This window comes from Accipiter gentilis, chromosome 27, assembly GCF_929443795.1.
Source record: "Accipiter gentilis chromosome 27, bAccGen1.1, whole genome shotgun sequence".
Classification (NCBI taxonomy): Eukaryota; Metazoa; Chordata; class Aves; order Accipitriformes; family Accipitridae; genus Astur; species Astur gentilis.
In genome coordinates this window covers 16150623-16169917 of record NC_064906.1, presented here as the reverse complement: position 1 = coordinate 16169917, position 19295 = coordinate 16150623, and the positions used below count along the sequence as shown (strand labels likewise).

The following is a 19295-nucleotide window of genomic DNA, read 5'->3' as shown; positions in this document are numbered from 1 at the left end:
CTCCTCGCGACGGCGGCGGGCTGCCATTGGCTGCGTGGGGCCACAGCGCGTGAGGGACGGCGATGACGTACGGGAAGCGGTTTTCTTCCCTCAACACTGACACTGTGTCATCGTTTCTACGGCACGGGGCTTGCACCGCCTGTTCAACACCGCCGCCTACAAAAACACCGTTTAAGTTACATCAGTACTGACATTCTGTTATTTTCCAATATAAAAACCCGTAGCTGTAGAATCTTGCCCCATAAGATCAGTTCACCCGATCTGTCAAAAAGTAATAACCACGAAAACACGTGAAACAAAAGCATATTGTACTTATTTATTTTTCGTGTTATGAACGCTTCTTTTTTTTCTTTTTTTGTTCCCCCCTACAGAGGTTACTGAGGACCTAACATGTCTTTAGGCTTCACCCACTGATCAAACTGGTCTGACGTAAGGAATCCCAGCTTTAGAGCGGCTTCTTTCAACGTTGTCCCTTCTTTGTGCGCGGTTTTGGCGATCTTAGCTGCTTTGTCGTATCCTGTAACAAAACAAAACGAGCAAGTTAGCCGTTTGCAGTTTCAGAAGATTTGTCAGAGGTGAGAAAAAAGTGGGACATTTGGCGTTCAGAGAATTAATTTGCTGGATGCTGCCATTACTGCTTAACTTGCAGTAAATGCACACCAAATGTTTACACCAACTCCTTACTTAAAGTGAAGGTAAATTCTGCTATTCTGCTCTTAATGCGTTTAGATCCAAGTTTTACGTGACTTTCTCTTTAGAAAAAAACATCCCCTATAGTAATCTTTCACTATTCATTATTATTATTAGCGATCAGATCAGGAAGACAGGTACACAAATTCTCGCAATCTCCTTTTTTTTTTTTGACTCTCGTCAAAATTATTTTTATAATGCACTGATATGGCCGCTGCAAGGAGGACACATCTTTTTCAACAGTAATAGCAGTTGGTGATGTTAACATAAATTAACTTTTAGCCTGAGCCATGACTTGGTCTCCTAAACATTGTGACAATACAAATAATGTGCACAAAATAACTTTACTGCAAATATTTCAGTATAATGTTTTGAGAAGTTTCTGAGCCTTAAACCTACCTATATGTGGGTTCAGTGCTGTTACCAACATCAGAGATTCACTCATAAGTTTATTGATCCTGTCCGTATTGGCTTGGATTCCAACTACACAGTGGTCAGTGAAAGAAACACAAACATCTCCAAGAAGTCTTGCAGAGTTTAAAACATTTTTAATCTAACAAAAAAAAGAAAGAAATACAAACTATTATATTCTGACATTAATAGCTGTACAGTCTGGCACTTCTGTTCGTAACCATTGCCTCCCTTGCAATATCCACTTCCTTAACAGGCTATTCGTAGAAAAGTAGTACAGTAAATCGTACGCCCTCCTCCTCCTTTAGCAGGGTAAGCTCAGCCACTTCTATTTAAAGGAATTTGTGAGAAGCACTGAATAGCAGAACTCTTGCATAAAGACGACCACAGTATGTATAATCATTTTGTCATAACAGTTCACAAATAACCAAGTAAAAAATCCATGAAGGCATTTGATTCACTGTCATTTTCCCTCTCAGGTAATTATCATGAGAGGACATCTAAAAATACAAAGTACAATAATGTCTGGCATTAGTCCTCTACTTTGACAATCCATGACATGCCACTGTTGGGGTGGTTTTGGTTGTTTTTTGTTTTTTTTTTAAATTTTTTTAGAGAGGTGTCTGTTTCTATCAAAATTTATCTTCTGCTAGGTACATCTCTTGGCTGTTCAATATGATTTTTTTTTCTTCTTCAAAACCAGGTGCTATATGCTTAGAAGAAGTATGTTCAGATCAGCAGAAAAAAATGATTACCCTAAGCAGACACAGTAAGGAAGAGACAAATACTGATTTTATTATAAAATTTCAATTTTCTTTCAATCATTTCTAATGAGCGTAACAAAAAAGCTGTGTCAGTCAGTACAGGGTGTGCAGAAAAATAACATATGACATGCTGCTTCCTTTGTACCTCTTACAACAAGACAACAAAAACTCAAAAACTGTCCTTTTATTTCTATTTAGTATTAGGATCTTTTCTGCAAGCTACCTTAATTCTTTTTAAACTATCACCCCTACCCCAATCTCTGTACTATTCCTTCAACATCTTATACACAGTTCTCCACAATCTTCTGATTTGATGCTTTTGTTTATATTCTTTTCCTCAATTTCTCCTCTGTTTATTTTTATCTTCTTGGTTGGTTTTAAGAAAAACAAACAAAAAAGTAGACAGCCCAAAGAAGAAAACAAGAATTAGGACTTGGCGTCAAAACATCCAAATTTCAGTACAAGGTGATTTGTAACACTCAATTAACTTGACTTTTTAAAATTAAATACACAGAAGCAGCAGTATATGTCTTGATGTGTCCTGCTCACACTGTAGAAGGCAGACATTATTTTAAATATTGAAGTTTAAGACTAATCATTTACAATTTTACATGACTCACTTGCCAAAAGCATGTAATCCTTTGGTATTCAGCAGGAACAGAAATTAGTAACAGATAGTTGCTAAGGAAAAAAATAATCCTTATTTCTAGCTAAAACACCAAATTCTCTTTGGCTTTGGAAAAAATTTTGCCTCAGTTTGTGTTCCTCTCTCCCTACTGCCATAGACTGATGATAAGCATACATTGTTAAGATAAAAGCGAATCTGCATAAGATAGTTTCACATAAAAAAGACTGCCTGTCAAAATAACAAAGACAATACAAAAGAATAGAATTTGTTCTCACAATTTATTAGCTTCTCTGGTGCTGATACTGACCAAATATTTACTGAAGTTTTTTTCCCATGAGTTATCTGATTGTACCAACAATGATTTCAAAAGTCCTAGCTATTTAAAATACTTTATGAACTTACCATCATGGGCTTAAAAACATTCAGTTCAAAGTGTCCATTGCTACCTCCTACAGTAACAGCAACATGGTTTCCCATAACTTGGGCTGCCACCATGGTTACAGCTTCACACTGGGTAGGATTCACTTTTCCTGGTTGTGGAAGGGAGAGAAAAAGGTTACCAAAGAAGAAGGAGGAAGGGAGAAAAAAAGAGAAAAAAAAAAAAAAAAGAAAAAAAAAAGGCGGGGCGGGGGGGGGGACCACCAACCAAAAAACCCAAAAAACCACCCACCAACCAAAAAACAGTAGTTTCCTCATTTACCAAATCACATTCAACAGATGTTTTATAGGAGATAACACGTCTTACTCATCTGTATGTGTGCTCCACAGAAAAGAAATAATTTTGATAAATGATACTAAATTGACTGTACTAGTCTACTAATTCAGCTAGGATTTTTAAGACAGCTATGGATGCTTCAGCAATCTACCAAGGCTTTTGGGAACTGGATCAAATGTGCATGAGCTAAGCAGGTGTTAATTACTACAGTTCTTAATAGCCAAGAGATTATAACCTGTCTTTACTTGTGCAAGTAGGCATTTCTGGTAAATCATTACCAAATCTCAGTCAACTTAAGAAAAGTACTACTGATTTGTTAGAATTACTTTGTAATAAAATTAGTACACTATGTTTACTTTGTCAGGAAAAAAAGAACAAAAATTAGTGGCCTCCTAACAAGGAAGTTTCATAGTCGATTTCATTTCTAGAAATAATCCTAATAAGAACATTTATTATCTGCTTTTATTAAAGCCAGATATGCTCACAACCTGCTTCTTTTATAATTTATCATACAGGAAGAATATGCTTAGAATAATTTTGGATGTGCAAAATTCACATATACATACTTTTTTAGGAGAGAGGCAAGGAATGATTACTAATATTATTCCTTCCTTTCTTATCCTCCCATACAATGGGATCACTGCAGAAGGGAAAATGTGAGTACATAACACTATTCATGCTAGGAAGTAAAGACAAAAGCCAATTTATATCACAATATTGTTACAATTCATAGATTAATCATTTAAAGCTTGTTTCAGAAAAGCCTTTACATAACAATTGCAGAGATCTTGCAATTCTAAAAGAAGGTTTTGAGAAGTATGCTTGTATTAATAAAGTCGTATGTTTACAGATGCTACTCTCCCCCACATACTTGCCAACACAGAGCTGTGCAAGCAAGCATTTCTATGAACACAAATTTAGGTAAAATATGGCAGAAGATAAAAACTGACACGAGTGTTGAATCATGGACTTTCTGACATTTGTGGTGGTGTTTGGTAAGTACCTGTTAAGAGTTAGTGGTTCAAAACAAAAGAAACAGGCAATTTTTCTCCGTATGTTTTCTCTGTACCTGGCATAATGCTGCTTCCTGGTTCATTTTCAGGCAGGATGAGTTCTCCTAGTCCAGAGCGTGGTCCAGAACCCAGGAAACGAATATCATTAGCTATTTTCATCAGACTACATGCCACTGTGTTCATAGCTCCACTGAGTTCAACTAGAGCATCATGAGCCGCAAGAGCTTCAAACTTATTTGGAGCAGTGACAAAAGGCAAACCTACAGGGAGGTGGGGGAAATATTAAACCTGTGAGGCACTTCCTTGCAGATATAAACCAGATAATCAAACACATAATTAGCTGAATAAAAGTAAGAAAAATTAGTAACGCTGTAAGGTTATCTCTCTTCTCCACACCTTTCCACACAAACATATTTCTTACAACAGATTAAATTCAATACAAAAAACACAATAAAAGTCACTAAAATACGGAAGAATAAGAAATCTGAGCATGTACCCACAAGAAAGGTGTAATTTTCAAACTTTCATAACAAGTTGCATACTAAACATTGCTTTGCACCACAATATTTTGTGAATGTCAATAACCTCTTACAAGTTAGCCCAAACTTATGTATTTCTTCCATTAAATCAAGTTAGATTCTTTAGACTGCCAATTGTGATGCTTTCTCTCACTTATGAAAATAGAGGGTTTTGTGGCACAGTGCAGACATCAGGATAAATAAAAAGTAATCACAATGGAATTAGCTACTTAAAGAAAAAAGATGCATCGAAGTATCAGCACTGGAGGAGCACAACAAACCAGAGAGAACATGTGAAAGCTGATTCAGACCCAGGAGGATGCCTGCAACTGCTGCCAACAGCAAGAGCGCAAGAGCAATGGAGGCAACAGCTCTGTTTACGTTAATTAAATGCCTGAGATTTAAGGCTAGGTTCCATCACAAAAAAACATTTCTTCTGGGCTTTGCTCTGGAAGAAAATTCTCAGCAGAATTTTATTAGTGGTAATGGACATCACTAAGGATGTGCACAGGGATGCTGACTGTGTGCTGGACTTCTGCCCTACAAAACTACTGGTCTGAGCTTACACTGCCAGTTTTAAGAAAAGTAGCATAACACCTTTGCTAGAGAAACAGCAGAATTTCTACTATGTTTCGCAGTTGCTGCCAAACAGGAAATCCCACCCAATTTGCATGGGATTCTGAATTGCATAGCTGCCTTCTCAGTTGCAGATATCATTCCAATCTTTCCATTTTGCCTTTGCCAATAAAATTCCCCTATAAGAACATGTAGAACTTCCAGTAGTCTGCCATACTTGTACAATCTGCCCATATGGTACACCTAACAAACATTAAGATGGGAGAGCTTCCTAACACCACGCATGGCTTCTTCAAGCACCAAAACAAGCCCTGTACCGCTTCTCAGCTGCTGTTGCTTATGACAAGTTACTTCTTCCCTGTCAGGGTACAAGAAAATCTTGACTGTGTGAGATGGTGAATAATTGATCCATTAAAACAAAAATACTGCTGATAAGCAGTTTCAGGTTTTACAGCAAACTTAAGTGAAAGATACACGCATCCATCTTGGGGGCATTTTTAAAACTGATACTGTGACACAGAAGAACTGGTTCACAGGTCAAAAAACTCAGTAGTTCTGTACATTAAGTTTTAAGATCTAAAAAGACAGCATCAAAAATCAGACAGCTAACTTTTACTTTCATGTGAAAAAATGTACTGGCTTTGGGAGGTCTTTTTCTTCTTCTTTTGTGCCAAGTCACTGTAGATTAAGCAAGTCAGAGGAGCAGCCGTCAAGACAGAAGCTGGACTAATAATAGAAGCTTGAAACTATATCCACCTCCACTAAGCCTTGCTAAGAAAAACGTGGCAATTTCAGTCAGTGTCAATGCATCGGGTGTAACTACAAAAATACATTCCAGGAAAAACCCTAAGTACAAGGCATATAAAATACAGCATTAACAGAAAGTTTCACATTAAAACACAAAGACAATTTGAGAAGCTTATGAGAAGTACAGAAACTGAAAGATTTAGTATGAATTTGACTGCGTGTTACATATACTGCTTTACTGGTAACTCTGAAATATTATTCCTCACCTGTCAGTTCAGCCACTTTAGCAGCAACTTTCTCAGCAAAGCCAATTCTTGTGTTTAATCCTGTACCAACTGCAGTCCCGCCCGCTGCCAGCTGATACACTCTTGGCATGGTTGACTCAATCCTAGCCACACCGTATTTAATTTGTTGCACATAGCCACTGAATTCCTTTGAAAGAAAGGAGGACAACATAAAGGAACAAAGACAACAACCAAGAATAAGCATCTAGAATTATTTTGGTTTTTAACACATTTGGACTAATTTCTTTAAAAGCCTAAAGCCACTGAACTTTGCACAGATGCTAAGTCTTAGCATGTTCTCATTAAGAGAGAAAATTTACACGTATTAGAAGACTGCTCTCACAGTATGAACAACTCCACATAAAACAACCTAACACATAAAAATGTATTCACAATGCATCTTTCTCTTGTCTTTTATCTCAGTTGTGTACTCAGCAGCATCTGAATCCATGGTAAATCAGCTCTCAGAATAAATTAATGTCCCCAAGGTACAATTAGAGAAACAGATCCTGGGCTTTTTTCCACTTAATTTTGGTTAGTAAAAAACCCACCTGTGCATTCTTGGAAAAAAACAATAAATTTTAAACTGAACTGATAAAAATCCATGTAAGTTAATTCATTACCAGATTAATGTAATATAAGCCATTCTTTACAATGTGACAACAAAGATTTCCTATCATATATATATACACCTATAAACATATACATATATATACACATGATCATATATCAAAGATTTTAATTCCAAATACTTAGTAGCCTTGTGTGTTAGCAAAAGCTCTTTTATGTAAGATTACAGATTAGAGACTAATTACCTTCTTCCTTCCAATGTCAGTGTAATAGAAATATTGCATCATGTTATTTGGTAATGGAATGATTTAAAAATCATCTATATCTTACTACTGTTAGAAGTAAAACACACATAGAAAAAACTGAGAAAATTTATGATTCAGTAATTAGACTACAGCGTCCAGCAAACTCCAATAAAGATGAAAATACCCTGACTGAGATTCAGTTTCCTATTATTTCACTTAAGCTATCAACATAATTTAGGGTTCCTCAAGTTTGCCTCAGTTTCCTCAGATATATTTACAAGACTTTGTCAAACAAATGCATGATGATTTTTTTTTTTACCTGTCCAAGCGTAAGTGGAACAGCATCTTGTGTATGAGTGCGCCCTATTTTTATGATTTGGGAAAACTCTTTGGATTTTGCTTCAAGTGCATTCTGTAGCTTCTTTAGGCCAGGTAACAACACCTCATTAACCTCCTGGGCAGCAGCAATATGCATTGCCGTTGGGAAAGTGTCATTTGAACTCTGTGAAGGAAGTTCAAGAAATTTATTTACAAGTTTTTCTCACCATTGGTGCTGCAAGATGTACACATATGGCTTTATTCTCTTTATTTTATAAACATGAAGAAACTAAACTAAGAGAAAGCAATTTAGCAGTGTTCCACAAGTCAATCAGCAGGAATAATCAAAACTGCTAAACTCCAGTCCAGCACCTTATTGATAAAGACCACGTTTTATAACTATACCCACAGAAAGTTAACTATGTGAGTAGACTATTCACAACAACATTGGGTCCAAAAAAGAAAAAGGCTTGTTAAAGTAGTTACAAGAGACAGGTAACAAAATGGATAGATGATGTTAAAGCAATTGTAGGTGGCTTTAAAACACCTCTGTGTTGCTTTGGTAATCTTAAATCCATTCCCAGGATACTGAGTAAGAACAAAATATCAGGAAGCGATACAACCAAGTCAGTGCCTTAAACTTCTGCTAATCTAAAGAAAATATTAAGAGCGAAGTACAATAAAAACGTCTACCATGATCCTTGGGGGGAAAAAAATGAAATGGATATTTCATTTACCCATTACAGGACTTTAGATGCTTTATTATTCTTTCTACATGCTTTATGCTATGTATTATGAAGATAACAGTTATAAGTATCCAACCTTTAGAAACTGGATCTCTATTTAACTTCTTTAAGACTGCCTGTTGTAGCAGCGGTTGTCACCAGGCCACCTCTGCCTGCTACATAATGTATGAATTCATGTCATGAATGAGTTCAAAATTTTTAACCCAAAAAGCTCATAATGTCACTGACTGAGATTTTGAAGTTCATTTAAACTGTAAAACCTGGAAAATTGTTTCCAAAGCTGTACAAAAACTTCCACTCCCCCTTTTTAAAAAAAAATCTAAACAGTGGTGTAAGACAATTCAAAATTCACAATTCCAAAAAAAATACTTTTGCCATTAAAAGAAGTATAATGCAAGTATAGCGACCTGGCTTTTGTTAACATGATCGTTGGGATGTACTGGGGTTTTGCTCCCCAGTTTGCCCCCCATTATCTCAATAGCTCTATTGCTGATGACTTCATTGACATTCATATTGGTCTGAGTTCCAGAACCAGTCTGCCACACCACCAACGGAAAGTGATCATTCAATTTTCCTTCAGCTACCTATAATGGAAAAAGAGAGAGAAAAGTTGTTCTGCTGGAACAAAAACAATTAAAAAGCATAAACTTGAGAATTTTATAGCTAGAATTCAAATAATGTTCTCCATTATATTTGTAAATGTACACACAATTGTGAATTTATACCAGAATAATTGAGAATTTGATGTAATACTAGATACTAACAGGGCAAAAAACTTTTGCTATGCTTTTTTGAAGATGCTGAATTCTGAAACACAAGAGAAATATAAAATTTGATTTCATGTTCTACAGTCATAGAAATAAAATATTTTTAAAAGGTCTTTTAGGTTCTATCTTTTGTATCCCCAACAATGCAGATCATTGTATAAGTCCAAAAACATCCCTCCCCTTCCCAAATTTTAAAGCAATTTGGATTCTAATCCTCCTGGGTAGGACTAGAGGTAGTATGTGCTGGTTCTCCCTTCCACAGTTATTTGTTCAGGTCAGTAAGATCTCCTGGGGAAGGAAAATACCTTAAATAGTTTCTCAAGCAGAGCACATAAGGTGCTTCAGGGTACTGATTCAGTGTTATGTCTCCTTGGGTCATGACCATCCTTTGGGTGTCAGAAACATCAGTTTTCAGACAGTGCTTATCTGTTTACAAACTCCTGATCAGCATGGGTGCACTGCTTTCTCCTAGGAAATCAAGTTCAACAGCAGCACAGTTTCATCATGAACACTGATCACAACTATATAACAATTTGAATTAGAGGCATTTAGAAGTCCATTCCTTATGGGAAATAGTCCCCCAGAGGAGGTGTTTTTGCCAAAGGCCATCTGTCCTGCACATGCAGTACACGGTATTTGTATAACTGGACTCTGAAATGTCTCCAGAAATAAATTTCATACCAGGAGGTTCCAGACCTCTTACACCTGTAGACATCATATTCTGCATCAACAAAATGAGTGGGCAGATGGTTGCTGGTATCAAACACCTTCTTCCTGTAAGTCCTGCTTTCCCTAATACTGCCCTGGACCTACATGGCTTTAAATTGAGAGGTGCCTATAAGGGACCTGTGACTGTCTTTACTGTACCTCAAGTGTGACTAAGTATGTTACACATATAAACAAGTAAGAGCATCACACGGACTTAAAAAGATTCACAGGTATTGACTTGCTGATTACCCATGGGAACAAAGTCCTGATCAGCAAAAAATTGCTATACCAACTTACATCTTCTGTAGGTAGGCTATGACAACTACCATCTCAAATCAAAACAGAACAACAGGTACAAATACTGTCCTGTTTGATCTGTATTTTTTTGAGCCTGCCGAACCTTATATGCATTTACAGATTTTTCAAAATGTGTATTTGTGATAATATCAAAATCTGTGCTCAGAAGTATCACCCCCATGCATATTAGCCTCAGAAAAGTCGAGAATGCAAAGCAAAGGATCTGTTGTCACAACTTGGAGGCTAGATAACTATCTCCAGATTATCAAGATACATCAGTCCTTCTGGAATCACGTGTCCTGGTTTCGGCTGGGGTAGAGTTAATTTTCTTCCTAGTAGCTAGTATAGTGTTATATCTTGGACTCAGTATGAGAAGAATGTTGATAGCAACAACTGAAAATATCAGTGCGTTAAGTAATACTTAGACTAAGTCATGGATTTTTCAACTTCTCATGCTCAGCCAGCAAGAAGGCTGGAGGGGCACAAGAAGTTGGGACGGGACACAGCCAGGACAGCTGACCCAAAGGGGCCAAAGGGGTATTCCATACCATGTGATGGCATGCCTAGTATATAAACTGGGGGGAGCTGGCCTGGGGGTGGATTGCTGCTCAGGAACTGACCAGGCATTGGTTGGTAAGTAGCGACCAATTGCACTGTGCATCACTTGTTTTGTATATTCCAATTATTTTATTATTGTTATTGTCATAATATTATTATTATCATTATTAGTTTCTTCCTTTCTGTTTTATTAAACCGTTCTTATCTCAACCCATGAGTTTTACCTTTCTCCTTCCAATTGTCTCCCCCATCCCACTGGGGGGCAGGGAGAGTGAGCAAGCAGCTGTGTGGTGCTTAGTTGCTGGCTGGGGTTAAACCACGACATCATGCTTTTCAGGAAAGGATCTTGCATATTTCCCATATTATACAGGGGGAAAGTTCCCACCTCCAAGAGTAACTTGATTCCTTGCTGTATCTTTCTTTTTCAGTTATATTAGAAAATTATTTTGGAGGTAAGGGAAAGGATAGCACTGCAGGGGTGTTTTTAAAACACAACAAAAAAGCCCCAAACAACTTCCAGAACCCGTGAACCTAAACTAAGTAGCATTTAGCCACTAAAACTTCTGACCCACCTGTAACTAGAAGAACCCTAGAAACCACAAGAAGAGACTGCACATATTCTGGAGTTCTCCAAAGCTCTTGGGACTTACGGTGCTACAGCTGGTAAAGAGAGGATAAGGCCTTCTACAAACACTGAAATATTTTGAAGCTAGTCAGAAGAAGAAAGCTCTGTAAAACAATGCTTCTAGATAAATGTATCTATTGATTTACACAAAGCAACACACCTGGTATTACCATACCTCAAATAATGGTCATTCACAACTCTGTGCACTTTGGTGGCGTTTATCCTGAGAAAGAGATGCCTGCGTGTCACAGCGTGTCCTCTTTAGCTATAAAAGCGATACTTTCAGAGCACAGATTTACTAGTAAGCTTAAGTCTGAAGAGGAAATAGACTAGTAACAGAGGAACTTTTCAGACTGCAGATGGTCTTCACATTACCAAGATGCAATTGCTTAAGAGATTGGAGACTTCCAAAATGAAAAAGCTTTGCTTGGCACGTCAGACTTCACATTAGCTGAATGAACAGACATTCCATTCCCCTCCTAGGTATTTTTATACTGTTCACCTGGTAAGAGTCAACACTATGCAAGTAATGAGTAGTCTTAATAGAGTAGAAAAATTACATTCTTGTTATAATTTAAGTATCAAAATGTATTTGAACTTCTATCATTTCTATAAATGTAAGAATTAAAATAGTAAAACATTATATAAAGTAAATTATTTCTAAATCTGAAAAACAAACCCAAAATTTACTAACAATAAATGTCTTCCTCTGACAACTTGAGAAATGCAAGAGGTGAAAGAAAAGCTTAACAAAAATACAATGGCAGTTCTAGTATTTTGAACAGTTTGTTCCTACCTCATTTGCTGCCTTTACGATAGCATTAGCAATCTTTGGGTCGAGACCATAATCTTGATTTACTTCAGCAGCTGCTCTCTTCAAGATGCCAAAAGCCCTTATAACTTGAACCTGAGACACAAGAGTAAGTTTAAATATGTAATTTTTCTTCCCCAAAGGACATTTTAGGAACCTATAGCACAGGTCTAGTTCTAAACCAAACTCCTTCTGAACTTAAGTGCAAGCAGTAGTCCATCAACTAAACCTAAGAGCAATCAGATCACATGACCTATGGTCCCATTAACAGAAACATTTATCCAAGCAGTACAGAAAGCAGTACACAGCTTGTCCTTTCTTTGTAAGTCCGGGTACGCTTTGTGTATCGAAACAGATTATAAGCATTAAAATGAACGGAAAAGGAGAACAGTTTCCATTTCTAAATCAGCCTTTTTGAAGGCAAACCGACACATGTTTCAGCACATAGAAAGCCACTGCATGACAAAGAGGGTGCACACTAATGCTCTATGCACAGCTACATGTGAAGAAGTAACTTCGTATCAACTCATGCTACACTAAACATCTTCAATAATAAACTACATAAAGCTATAGCAAACAAACTATTCCATTCAGTCTTTTGTCTTCAGAAAAATTAAAGACAGATTTCTATTCATCCCGGTTGTTAAAAAAAGTGAAGCAACACAGTAAAATAATTATTCAAAAGCAATATTCAATTTATTTAAATAAAACAAAAAGTATTTCTAACACAGAACAATATCTTGCCAAGGAATTTTTAACTTTAATTAAATTCAAAGTTGCTCATACTCCCAGCAAAAGTCTAAGAAGAAGGTATTCACTCTCACATCCAAAACATACTTAAAGACAGGAAACGAACAGAGCTTTCAATTACTTACTGGCATTCTTTCTGAAACACCTCCAATCTTGAAGTTCATTGTAGACCTTACAGTCTGGGCACCATAGTATTTGTCATTTGGGACCTTCAGTTCACCAAAGGTATCATATTCTATCCTAAAAGCCTCTTGAGTGGACTATGGAAAAGGAAAGAAAGGCATTTCAAACATTGGTAAACAGCACATCCTTTTTGAAAGCAGATACAGTTAAGAAAAAACATGCAAGAAGGGGGGAAAAAACAGAACAAAGACATGCAGCTAGTCATAGGTATTGTTCTAATTATATCTTCAAAGTTAAGACACTTCTCTAGTTTGAGCACTTGTCTCCCTGAAAGTCACAACTAATTACATTGCGTAGCCTAGCAGACCCACTGGTGAAAGGGAGCACTGCAAGACTTAAGACCTCGGCTGCCCACTGTACGAAACGCATCACCCCGACGAAAGTCTCTGTTTCTTCTTTTTGAAGAATTAGTAACTTATCTTAGAATTTATGGAACTGGTGTTTTATTAAAAGCAAACTGAAGAACTAGCACAGTAATAATTCAGGCAGCATCTGCTCAGTCAACATACATGTAACAGAATCCCTGTTTGAAATCTACACTGCACATGAGACATAAAATACTGGAAGGGAGCAACTGACTAATCCAGTGCTGAGTTACTAACAATTAATTACCTTCTTAAGCCTAATAAACCAGAAACACAGTTGTCCTAGCTGTGCAACACAAAGAAACTGCATCTAGGTATATTTTGTGCAATATTTTTGTAAGGCAGTATTTCTGTATCACATATACACCTAGCATTTATTATTATCTAACACGGCCAGAGGTAAGTTAATTTTAGCTGACATACACCAACTAAAAAGTATTTTTTTTACTTTTTGTGAAACAACCCATTCATTTGTGATGATGTGATCACATTCACATGCAGCTCTACAAACATTATGGGAGTGGACAGGAAACAGGAGCAGTTTACTCTTCCTCTCCCCACGCCTTGGTCAGCAAAGTCCCAATTTTCTGTGAGAAAGGTGTTCATCCTTCCCCAGAAGAGGAGATTACCTTCTTGCAGAGTCTTCAGGAAGGGGAAGAAGTCTTTTGTAATTCTTAATCATAGATAGAGTAAAACAATCCCAACTCCATAGGTAGGGTGTATACATATAGAATGCTGGGCTCTGACCTAACCATGACCCACAAGGGTGAGTCCTTGGGAAAGCTCTATCAGAGCATCAAGTCGATGTTGCAGTGCAGTGAAAGAAGAAAACCAAACGTTAGGAACTATTAAGAAAAGCAGAGGATACAAAAAGAAACACTGCTGTGCCACCACGGTTCATCTACACTCTGAAGTCCTTGTGCAGATTTGGTTCTTTCACCCCCAAAAAGCATATTATTGGAACAGTTCAAAGAAAGGCAATAAAGTTGATGAAAGGTAAGGAACAGATTTCTTAAGACAACTGACTTTCTTGTTCAGAGAAGAGACAACTTGGGGACTGAAGGAAAACTGAGGTCAATAAAAGCATCAGTAGAAGGGTGATGGGTATTATCTGCTCACTGTCTCTTCCAAGAAACAGGAACCGTAACATAAAGCTAACAGGAGTCAGGTTCAAAGCAAGGAAGAGGAAGCAGCTCTTCACACAAGTGGCAGACTGATGAAACTCCTTGCCAGCTGATGCTGCAGATACAAGAAGCCCACAAGAGTTGAGGGAAAGCAAGATAAGCACTCAGAAGAAAGATCTAAATTGGGTTATCATACAAACCACAGACTCAGGAAATCCTCTCATGTGAAAATGAAGAGCCTGGGTCAGAATAAGAGGAAAGCATCATATATGTTTGCACAGTTCTTACTCTTCCCTAGGTGTCCACTTCTGAAGGCAGACCGTTCCTCTCTTTTCTTGGTCCGTTTTACTTGCTCCCTGTTTGGTGGGTCTGTCTTCTTGGACAGGAGCACAGCTGGGTATTGGGCAGAACAGCCTCTTCAGCAACACTGACTCTCTGCAGCAGCCTGCCCAGGTCCGTCCGCATCACCATGGATGGCAAGCTGCAGGCGGTGGTGGTGTTCCAGCCTTTTCGCTGTCTTAAGCGGCGTTCCCAGCCAGGTGGAGATGCTCTGCCGCCAGGTACTCCAGCAGTCACATACCAGAGACACCAGCCCCACTTGCTTAGGGCACTGTTGCAGAGTCGGTGGTGCGTGTGACCCAAAAGAAACCGCAGCCCAGCCCACAAACAGTAAGGGTTAGCTCTCGCATTGCTGTCCTGCTCCCCACACCTTGTGTTTTGGCTGATGGTCTTCCAGACACTGACCCCATAAGAATACAAAGCTTAGTGTGGACCAGTATGCCACCCTTATGTTCTTTAATCCTCTTTATCCAATTTTAGTTACTTAGCATTCACTTACATGCTAACAAGAAACAGAACATACTTAACGCTTCTTTGGCATCTTACTACCAAAAAAAATAGGGATGCTTGTGGGTCTTACTATACACGTGCACGTATTAATATTCCAACAGTAGGGATCACTGATGCATGGTCTTTGAAATCCCTGCTTTTAGTATTTGGATGCCTTGAGTAGGCAGACAATGTCAAGCTTTCCCTAGAGCTGGATAAGCAGAACCAATTCAGTTCCAAGCTCAGCTCTTGATCTCATCAGTGGTTCAATCACTGAAAGTATCCACACTCAAACAATATAAAAAAGTTAAACTACCTGTAACCTTTTAGACAAAAAAGCTAGCAGTTGCACAACTCATTCCTCAAACTTACATAATCCCAATGTCAACAATGATGAAACAAAGATAAATAGGATCAGTACCTTCTCGTACAAGTACCTTTTAACAATGAAATCCTACTATTAAAAAAAAAAAATTACACTCCTAGCCAATTCCACTTTACACACATTTACAAGGTCCAATCAAGTTAATGGTGTAAGGTGCTCTAAGCTGAATGTCATTTGCTGATTAATAGAGTAACAAGTGACATTAGGTAAAAAAGCAAAGTGATATTTTTCATACATACTAAACTAAACTTCAACATTACCTTCAGACTAATGTAGCAGCCTACAGAAGTCACTGAATTGTTATGTAAAAACCCTGCTTCCCCCACTCCTTAGACAGAATTCACCCTCTTGAGTGGCTTTATGAGCCAAAGATCCCAGTTCCCCTACCTAAAGCTCTTTCTGCACTCACTCCCTGACCTAGGCAACCTGCTGTAAAATGACACAAGAGCAGCACACTTGTGTGAACCCTCTACTTCGCCCACCAGCAGGCCACAGAAGCCAAAAGGAGACCTAGCCAACTCTGCCACAGGCTACGGCAAACTCCTATGCTCACTTAGTTTCTATCATGGCCACAGCAAGTCTCAGCTCAGAACTACTATTCCTCACCTTTACAAAACGAACCTATATATGTTTGTTTGGGGTTTTTTTGAGGCCTGACAAAGTGCACTCTGCCCTCCAAAATCCCAAGAGCCCATAGTCCAAAGGTTACATAGGCAAATATAACTGTACTTTTGCCTTGGTGCAGGGAACTAATCAGCTAGAACTGATTGCACCACAACACGCTGGAGAGATTCACAGGGCAGTACTGCTGCAATAATGCTTCCCGTGGAAAATTACATTCTGATTTAAGGATGCAGCAACTTTTGGATATAAGTATTTCAATTCAAAGAATCATCATTTTTAGCACAGCAATCTTTCAAGGCCAGCAGAAAATGGAATTTGTGTTCAACTGCTCTCCTCTACCAGATGAAGAACGTTTCCATTTTTAAGCATCATTTCTCCTTCGTAATATCGAGTCACAAATTCTGAAATTTACTCTTTAGAAACCAAAACCAAATATTTCACAACATTCAGCTGAAGAAGGACCATTATGACCACAACTCCATTTAAAACATCTTGTGCAATTTAGCTCTTAAGTTAAGGCAACGCAATAGTCATACCATAGGACAACATGCACATTTGGTTGTGTCTGCGTGACATGTTCCAAAGCAACTCTTGCTGAAAAATCTCTACATGCATCAAAAAGTGGTGGTGGTGGTAGTTTTATTTAAATACTGGTTGGTACATTTTTTGGTGGTTGCCTTGGAATAAAAGCATATAAAGTTTTCCTGTAAAAATTCAACAGCTGCTTGAGTTCCAAATTCATTGAGGGACATTTTGCTCTAACTATGGCTGTTATTTAAACCTAAGCAATTAATAACGCCTATTTACAGGACAGGTCATATTTCTGACCAGCAAAGATCAAAACGCATGTTTCTCGTAAGATTGCAGCCTTTCATAAATACCGGGTCTTCAGCAAGTAAATGAAGGCCATGACCTATAATGTCTTTCCTGGATGATGCCAAACAGAAAAATAAAAGAGGGAACCATCTGACAGGCCAACGGTTTGAGTTACATAGTCTGCTTCGACACCAGTTTTCTTATACAGGTACGTTTCATTCACCATGCAGTTTATTCACCCACTGGGAAGCCTGTTCTTTTAAATGCTGTTTTCTACACCTTAGTTTCACAGATTGGAAACCGTCCTAGTGAAATTTACTATTTTAGTAAACGAATGAATTAATAGAATCCTAGACACCCCACTTTCTGCGGAAATTCTTCTGAGAGTCTAAATTACCTCCCTGTTTTAAGGGGCGAACTTACAGAGATGCGCCTGCGACTAAGGCTTCCGTGCAACACCCCAGCTGTCCGTACTGAGGTTCAGAGTGCCTAATTCAAACAGCATTTTCGTTTCTGCCTTGAGCCACGTGCAATAAACAAGTTCCACTCACGTTTCAGCCTGACAGCCAGCTGACCGCGCTTGAACAACTGAGGATGCCCGCTAGAATTCACAGGCAGTTCTCAGCTGAAAGCCCCCTAGTTTTCAGGCAGCCCCAAAGATTTTCCGGAGAGCCCCGCTTCTGCGGGGACACAGCTTTGTCTTGTCTGTACCTCAACGGCTCTAAGAAAGGGGCCTGAAATTTCTGTGGGAGAAGCTGCTGGATGCCGCAGCTCTGTCACAGCAGGTCCTACACCAACACCTTTCCCGCCTACCCGGTCGGATGCCAGCCCTTCCCTCCGCGGCCATGCCGAGGCAGCCGACGGCCGTGTTCACGACGCCAGTCTCCCTCCCCCGGGCAGCGCAGCCCGTCCCTGGGAGCGAACACCTCCTGCGGGCTTCCAAAACCGGCTGCGCCAAACGCTGCCTCAGCGGGGACCCAGCCGGGCCCCGGCCCTCACCGCGCACTCCGCCGCCAGGCGGGGACGGGCCCCGGCCCCAGCGGAAGAAGGGAAAGAGCCGCAGAAGCTCGGCAAGGGGATGGCGGGGTTAGGGCTGAAACCCCCGGTGCCCGCCGTTCCCTCAGGCAGCGCGCGAGCGCCCGCTCCCCGGCCTCTCTCCCCTCCGGTGGCGGACGGAGGGGCGCGAGCGCCGGCGGGCGCAAGGGGGAGGAGTCACGGCGGCAACGGCTGGCTGTGGCAGTTAGAGGTCACCGCTCTCCCCCCCCCCCCCGTCGGGGTGCTCACCATGGCGGAGCGCAGCGGCGGGCTCCAGCGAGCGGCGGTGGCGCAGGGAGGTGGCTGACGGGCGAGGAAGCCGGCGGAGCAGCCGAGGCGGCGGCAGGCGCGGAGTGAGCGGTGCATGGTGACGGCTGCGGGGAGTTACCGCCCGGGGGAGGGGTGGGAGGGCGGCCGCGGGGAGGGGAGAGAGAGGGAGAGAGAGCGGGCCCACCCCGGACGAACGTCAAGGCGGTACGGGCCTCCATCACTGTAGCGGGGACTCCGCGCCAATCGGCTGCCGCCGGAACGGCGGCCGGGGGGCGGGACCAGGCGGCGGCGCATGCGCAGAGGCCGGGCAGACCCCGCCCCTCGCGCCCTTCCCGCCCCCAGGCGGTGTGAGGAAAAGCCGGCCCCGCCCCCCCCCCCCCGGGCGAAGGCCTTGGAACAGCAACTTCCAGAGGGAGAGAATGGCGTTAGGTTATTCTGCTTTATTGTAATCTTGTTAAAGATGTATGGAACCTTACTTCCTCCCCCCTTTTCCCTTCCAGCCCGTCCCAGGGTAGTGCTTCATTTCTCAGAGTCCAGTCCCCACTCCCTGGTGCAAGGTACAGAAACACTGCTGCCAGAGCGAAATAGGGTGTATTCAATTTTTCCAACCACAGCCAGCAACAGTCCAGTTTTTCTAACAACAGCCAACAGTCAGCAGTTGAGAAAACAAAATAATGGTCAAAAATTAAACACTCCATTGAATTACACTTCAGTCCTCCAAGAATGGGGAGTTATTCACAGAAACGCTGCTAGAAACTGCTCTATTGATGCCTTACAAATTACATCTTGGCATTAAAGCACAGTAAGCTGGAGCCAGGTAAGCTTTAACACTTAGGTAAGTCTTTTGCAAAACTGCCCTTGGCTCCTCTAAGAGAAAAGACAGTCGAAGAAATACCCACACAGGACACACCACTAAAATGGCTT

General features: G+C 40.2%; 1 protein-coding gene across 3 annotated transcripts; it reads right to left on the bottom strand.

Annotated features, from left to right (window-relative positions):
* Window positions 1-295: 295 nt before the first annotated feature.
* On the bottom strand, window positions 296-18514 carry FH (fumarate hydratase). 3 transcript variants are annotated; one of them, XM_049830401.1, is made up of 10 exons: window positions 18351-18509; window positions 12867-13001; window positions 11977-12087; window positions 8633-8809; window positions 7481-7663; window positions 6329-6494; window positions 4278-4481; window positions 2896-3023; window positions 1090-1243; window positions 296-517 (listed from the first exon to the last, which is right to left on the bottom strand). In XM_049830401.1, the coding sequence occupies exons 1-10, from the start codon at window positions 18465-18467 to the stop codon at window positions 375-377; spliced, it is 1518 nt and encodes a 505-aa protein (XP_049686358.1). In that variant the 5' UTR covers window positions 18468-18509; the 3' UTR covers window positions 296-374. The 3 variants fall into 3 exon arrangements, with proteins under 3 accessions (XP_049686358.1, XP_049686359.1, XP_049686360.1); XM_049830402.1 differs by lacking the exon at window positions 18351-18509 and adding an exon at window positions 14702-17923; XM_049830403.1 differs by lacking the exons at window positions 296-517; window positions 1090-1243; window positions 2896-3023 and adding an exon at window positions 3102-3848 and having other exon boundaries at window positions 18351-18514.
* Between the last annotated feature and the right edge of the window lie 781 nt (window positions 18515-19295).

Excerpts from the sequence above, each read along its gene's own strand:
- FH (XM_049830401.1), bottom strand. The coding sequence starts at position 18,467 with ATGCACCGCTCACTCCGCGCCTGCCGCCGCCTCGGCTGCTCCGCCGGC. Across the intron at positions 8,810-11,976 it reads TCGTAAAGGCAGCAAATGAG|GTAGCTGAAGGAAAATTGAA; the intron begins GTAGGAACAAAC and ends TTTCCATTATAG. Across the intron at positions 4,482-6,328 it reads TAAAGTGGCTGAACTGACAG|GTTTGCCTTTTGTCACTGCT; the intron begins GTGAGGAATAAT and ends ACCTCCCTGTAG.